Source organism: Mixophyes fleayi, chromosome 3, assembly GCF_038048845.1.
Source record: "Mixophyes fleayi isolate aMixFle1 chromosome 3, aMixFle1.hap1, whole genome shotgun sequence".
NCBI classification, from domain to species: Eukaryota; Metazoa; Chordata; class Amphibia; order Anura; family Limnodynastidae; genus Mixophyes; species Mixophyes fleayi.
Genome location: NC_134404.1, coordinates 336,440,244 through 336,447,220, shown reverse-complemented (window position 1 = coordinate 336,447,220; position 6,977 = coordinate 336,440,244). Strand labels below are relative to the sequence as shown.

The 6,977-nt window shown below is 40.7% G+C and overlaps 1 protein-coding gene across 3 annotated transcripts in view; it reads right to left on the bottom strand.

The window, feature by feature from the left end:
* Positions 1-283: 283 nt before the first annotated feature.
* The window catches only part of LOC142144965 (nuclear RNA export factor 1-like), a 50,779-nt gene continuing 44,085 nt past the window's right edge, over positions 284-6,977 (bottom strand). For all 3 annotated transcript variants that reach the window (XM_075204342.1, XM_075204343.1, XM_075204345.1), the window contains 4 exons: positions 2,918-2,990; positions 1,637-1,825; positions 1,320-1,380; positions 284-675 (listed from right to left, as the gene is read on the bottom strand). In XM_075204342.1, the coding sequence (XP_075060443.1) occupies positions 610-675; positions 1,320-1,380; positions 1,637-1,825; positions 2,918-2,990 (389 nt within the window). In that variant the 3' untranslated portion in view covers positions 284-609. The remainder of the gene's footprint in view (positions 676-1,319; positions 1,381-1,636; positions 1,826-2,917; positions 2,991-6,977) is intronic.

The window sequence follows — 6,977 nt, the reverse complement described above, 5'->3', positions numbered from 1 at the left end:
TTTGTGTGTTCTCTCCGAGTTTGCGTGGGTTTCCTCTCCCACTCCAAAATCATACTGGTAGGTTAATTGTTTAACCCTAGCGTGTCTGTGATAGAGAATTTAGAATGTAAGCTCTTATGGAGCAGGGACTGTAAATGATTCCATATTCTCTGTAGAACGCTGCGTAATTTGATTGGCGCCATATAAAAAGTATAATAATAATCTGTACCAAATACAGTGCAAATTGAACATATAACATGTAAAATCTTTCTACCTTTGTGAGAAACAAAACACAACATCAAGGAACAGAGAAACACTTATTTTAATGGCTGTTTTATAATACAAAAGTGGATGTTCACACTGAACCAACCATAAGCCTAAAAACTATCGTACACTAAAGAATATTCTGTACATACAAATCTCCAAAGTTTACCTACTGGACTGCACAGAACCTCCGGCATCTCGCTGTCAAACAACATACAAAAAGAACAACACAATTCACATTATTACAAGACACAGTCTGGAAATCTCTGGAACATTTAAAACATGATAATAAATTAAATCGGGAACCTCCTTGACAATGAAAGAAATGAAACCGCCCGTGTGTGTGAGACCTGTACTGCACACAGCTTATCCAGAAACGTCTGTAATTAGCTCCTCTTCTTTGAAGGCCTCTTGGGGGATAATGCCTCTGTCCTTTGGGAGGGATAAACAAATAATCTGGTCTATGTATCAGGTTCACGGCAGTGAGAAATAACGCACATAATGTATACAATTATACTGATTATAATATCGCAATTATCTATGTTGTTTTCACATTAGCCGGCAGTTTTTCATGACAATTATTCCAATTACACAAATGTTTTACTGTTAATTTTGCAAGCAAATTAATTGTTTGCGCTATTAGGGATACGTATAACTGTAAGACTGCCCACAAACAAAAATAAAGACTAAGTCGATATTCTACATTGTGGTTGCTATAGAAACCTGGTCAACGGAACCTTACTTCAGCCATGGGAGGAGCCAACTCGGCCGCCATGTACGCTTGCATTAGAGGACTATTGGGAGGGGGGGGGGGGGGGGGGGGAGGTTAGACTCCTTTAAAGATAATTTTCTGCTGCTACTTTTTTTTGAAAGACTTATTTACAAAGGATCATTGCCGGAAAAAGTCCCTGGCTCTACTCATCGTTCTAGATACAACAGCTTACAGTCCTTTTATTATGAAAATCAGTAACACAGTTAATGTTCATTTATCGTTTATAGATCTTGAACATTTCTATAGGTTTCTATCTTGTACACAAAGTGATTATCAGTAGAACAGCGTCAGTTTGGAAATTTACCTTTAAGATCTCAAATATTTCCTTTGCTTGTTCTACATCCCAGTTATTGTCTTCAAGGCATCTATGCAAATAAAACAGCAATTGAAATGGATAATATGAATTCTCTATCACACAGAATGAGCTCAGTGGGAGGAATAACTGGATGTATAAATATGAATGGTATATATTAGTACATGTAGAAATTGTGTAATATCCTGCGTGACCACAGTTCAACGTCTACGTACGTTGTGATATTGGGGCAACTAGCCAATATCAGCAGTAACTTCGCAGCCTAAATTCTCTGGTTACTGATTTATTTTTATTTTTTTCAAACTCACTTGAGTGCCCAGCTGGGTTTCATTCCTGTATATTTAGAGAAGGCAATGACGTTGTCATCGTGGGCCGTCATGGTGGCAGGCGCGTCTTGGAAGAGTGTGAGGAAGGCTTTTGAAGATTTAGGTGAAGCGGTTTCTTGCGATGCAACATAGGAATTATTTATTACCATCTGATCGTTCAAAATCTGCGCACTAAAAACAGAAAAATATTGAAACGTTCTTTATTTGACAGCAATAACAATATTTCCACCTGGACTAGGACTAGATGAATAGGAGGCTACAGTTCAGGAAAGAGTAGGTTGCAGTACAAGATGGACTTTTACATGAGAGGTCACAGGGATTGTAAAGCGCTAAGGGGTAGTGACGCCATATTAAAATGTTCCTCTTCTGGTCATGTTGCATGGACGCTGACGTCAGATAAGAACCAGTTGGCCGATCCAGTCTGTCCTTTGCACATGGAACTATAGAATGTTGAGTATACAAGGTATAAAACAGGGAAACCAATGGTTCTTAGCAGACGCACTGAAGATCGGGCTGCTGGGAATATCTAGAACGAGGGAAACATGCACAAGGAAGAACACGCTCTGGTCACCAGGATGAATTTCCAAGTCATAATGGTGACCAGGAATTGTCCAGCCCTGGTCTACTCACATCCCCCATTACTTCCCCATTGGGTGCAAATCTAATGTAAGTATCAATTCACAATAATCCTGTTAATCTAGGTGCATCAGATATCTTAAATTTAACTCAAATACATATGAAATTGCAAAACTCCAAAGTGTCTTTTAATATCGTTATAATATACAGTAAAAAATAAAACAAACCAATTTGCACAAAGATTGTTAAACGCTCATACACTGGACACTTTATAAACGTCTGTGGTACAATCCATCTTCGCTGCATTAACCTTTATGTAAATTTCAGAGTAACAACTGTTCATCCTGAGTTTTGGGTGGAACACGGGACAAATTAACAGGAAATACCGCGTTCCCTTAACGGTGTCTGCGTTCCTCATAGGGGCCAACACAGCTCAAGTCAGAAATCCCACTGGTGCAAGTGCCCGTGTGCAAAAGTGATATCTCCACACACTGACCAGCAGTAATATCATTACTGAGAACCTGGTTACACTAATTTACATGAGTTTACCTATTAATACAATTTCTGAACTATATTTAAATATCCAGCGTTCATTTATAATACAAATGAAACTAGTAGTATTTATTAGAAACCAATAAAAAAAAAAATTCTATAGAATAATAAAGGAATGTTCAGTTCTGACCATACCAGGTTCCCGAGGCCGGTACAATGACAAATGTTCTTCTGAAGGGAATGAACAGGTTTTTGTAGTTCGTACTCACTGTGGGGAGAAAGTTTAAGTTATCACTTAGCTGTGAGGAAACATATACACACTAGGAACACAGATTTGTACACTGGTAATGACCGACTCTAGAAATACAGGTTGTCGCCTATAACAGAATATTTTAGGGAAGGGTGTTAGTTGGTCACATGACAATGACATATTAGGTCTAAATGGTTATCAAAATCGATTCTAAGAAAATAGATATCGCTTGGTTCATGTTACTGGATATTCTGAAGACAATTGGTATTTTTTCTCATCAAGAAATCCTTTTATCTGCAACCAATGGGGGACACAGCAATTAGTGAATCCCAATGGATAGAAAAGAGTTCCTAAAACAGAATGAGAACTTATCTAAAGATTGCCAAAGATTGAAGACTGATACATCTAGGAGGGATAAGTTTCCCAGATAAACGGGAAAGAAACTGCTTGTTCCAAGAGGACTGACAAAGGAACCATCAGTAGACCAACACAGACACAGGACTATAAGACATAGGGATATCCCAAAAGAAAAGAAGCAACAACCCCTGTACGACAAGGAGAGATGTAGAACCCTTCAACCAGATCTTCCCACAGATCTGTGCCTACAAAACACAGGATAGAGGGAAACAGACTGTCTACAATATGCTGTGTGCCTAGCGACAAGTAGCTGTAAGAAAGAGGTCATCCAAATTGAAATAACTTTAGAAAACCAGATCACGTGACAGTGTCCTTTGTGTATGGACAAAAAATGAAAGTGGTGTCTAGAGAAAAGTAGAAAAAAAAAAAAAAGTTATGGGCCTCCTGGTGAAGGCTTCCCTAGAACTCAGAGTCATAACATTAGTGGACCATATAGGAGGTAGCTACAGGCCAACAGTTATATAGCACACTGATTTAGGATTCTGTGGCAATGAACTGGTCCTGGAGATACAGGATTACTGTGTCAGGACAAGGAGAACACAGAGCAAACTCCTCCATGTACCTTTCTGCAGAAACTCATTAAAATAATGTCCCGTCCCCCAAGAGGACATGTTAATCTGGTAATCTGCAAATCCCATTTACTAGCAGCACCTAAATACTCAGGACTTGAGTTCCTGAGGCCTCCAAATAGGCGCGATACATGGGAATAGGTTCCTATAAATAAATATATATATATATATATATATATATATATATATATATATATATATATATATATATATACACTCTGTTGCACCGAAAGATGAAGGTCTAAGCAAATTTCAGGTCCAACTGGTGTCACAGTTTGTCATTAAAAAACTACGGTAGACAAAGCACAGATGTACTCTGAGCCCAACCACAACTAAAAGGTGCTAGAATGGTAAGAGCCACCCTACATAAACCGTACAAGAAGGGGAAATCTCAATAATTCACGGACAGCGACTGCTGTTGTGGTCTGTGGATCCATTGGGCGAGCTCTATGCCAGCACACGCACCAAGCCACCAACAAACAGAGCAGTAACACTGGTTATTTGGTGGTTGCCCTTTATTTTAGAAGCACGACTGAAACAGAAAGGATTGAGATCTCCCTCTCTGTGCCCCACCACACTGAGTCCACCTTTATCCGGCATCTGAGGGGATGGAAACCCATACTGTTGTAGGAGGAAAGGCCGCAGCTTGGAGGACAACAAGCTTTTCCCAAAATTCCAATACCTGGAAACAAGGTAAACAGATGGCAGAAAAGACAACCTGTATGTGTTGAGTACTATCCCCAGGGGCCATCAGCTTCATCTTACTCGCCAGAAGGGGTGGGGAGGATGGAGGCAATTGGAAGAGAGGATCCTTTATTGAGTGTGGACAGTGGCTCCTTCTGTGACACACGCCAAGGGTTAAACAAAGTTTGACCATAGGTAATCATGCTTAGAGAAAAATCTTAAAATTAGTAAACATTGTACATAGGACAGGACTATAACCTTCTGGCAGCTTTGAAGACATCCTACTGTGCCCAAAAGATGCTGGTAATCCAATGTGTTATTTGAAAGATTTGGCAACTTCTCTTGGGTCAACTGGAAAAAAAATTGTTGTGTTCCCACTTGAACCTGTTCTGCCTCTCTCATCGCCTCGATCACAAGGCTGAAATACCTGGGTGCATGGATCTCTCCTGAACTTTACCATTTATCAGAGTCATTTGCCAGCTAAATGCACAGTTTGATGCCCTTACAAAGACCTGGATATCCCTTAGCCAGTCCTTGCTCGGGTGACTAAGGACATGGTAAGGGCAATTCCTTGGGATATGTTTAGACCTATTTGCAGATGGATTCTGGAGTTAGGGTGGGGATCATCAAGGGTCAAGTTAAATTACAACACGTGAGTCGGAGACTTCCCAAGATTTATTTCGACTTTTTAGCATGGCAGTTGGCTTATGCCCATTAGTAGCTGCCCTCACCAATTGATAGCACTTCCATAGTCCTGAAAGCTGCTATGGTGAGCTCCAATGAGGGCCTTCCCAATCTAATGTTCAGGGGACATCCTCCATCCGCGGTGGAGCTCTTTATTCTTGAAGATGCTGACAGGCCTGGCCAGGGGCTACATGTGCTACATACAGCTCTACTAAGCAGTTGGAGGAACTGTGGAGAGCAGCCGATTTGTGTAAATCTCTAATCTACATGGAATTCCATAATCCATACATTTCTTGGCAGAGCGAATTTAACGGTACGGGAAGGAGATGGAGCGGACAGAGACAATATCTTTGCGAGGAACTTCTACATATAAAAGTATCTGTCGTATTATACCCCTGTATCTTTGCATAGGATGGGTCTCACGCCATTGGCTTCCTCTCCCAGATGTGACAGCACCCGTGGATGTTTTCTTCACATGTTACGGGCATAGCCTAAAGTACACAACTTCTGGGAATCCATCACTGCTCTGTGTGGTCACTGCTGCTTCTATTGATGCCACAAAATCTCTCTTACAAAAACGCAATGCCTCCATTAGCCCTCTCACTTTTCATGGAAAGATCTGATAAATAAAGATTTCCCAGTGTATAAGGTCACGTACCTTTCTTGGGGTTGCCCAGACTCTGCTTGGACAAGGTGTGGGGGGTCTGAATCCTGATATCCTCCCCCCCTTCCGCCACTGAATTCTTTGCATCATAGGGATTTAGAAAAATTCTTTGTTGGACCTGGTAGAATTCCCTATACCCGTCTTAGATTTTATGTTTTCCCAGACATCCCAATATCTCTTTTGGCAACACATTTTTGGGAGGATTTTACAGCATTCTTTGCTTCTGGAAAGCCTTGTACCTTTCTGGTGCGGTGTCTAGAACACTACCCAATTCTGGAGCACATGGTATTCAGCAGAGTCTAGGCTGCGTTACTGCTTCATGTTTGCAGACAAATTCCAAATCGGACGTAAAAAATGAAATAAAATAAAAGCCTCAGTCCTGGCCGACATTCTTATGAAATCCACCAAAGCATCACATAGAAAATCCGCCTTTTCTTTAACACGGGTAAGAACGGTTTGCTAGGAGTTTTTGCCTTTAGATGACCTAACCTCACCCAGACGCTTAGATCTGGGTATCCCGGTAGGAGAGATACTTGATCCTCTAGTGTTCATGGATAAAGAAGTTGAAGAGGTTTTTTTTAAACTTTTCTCAGAAGAACATCCTTTATTTGGACACCTGTCCCGGACTCTGATTTGTAGGTTCGCTCTTCCTGATACACTTGGTCCAAAATAATTTCGTGTCTGGATCCCACTATTCCTTAATACATTTTACAAATGTTTAGCCTCACTTCCAAACCACTGAACATCTCATTTTGCAGAGATTTCCCTTTACATATTCTATATTCATTGTGGCTGTTACCAAGGAACCAGCTCATGAACGTTGTGAACAAACAATGACATTTACACCCTTCTCAGAGTATGACGGGTCTTCTCCTTCCTCCTATTCTGTTTTATCACCTTTCTGCATCAGAATCTGGAGACTGGCGTCGGTCTCGTGATATCAGACGCCACACACCGCAATCTTACAAGAGACTGGTTACCTAGAAA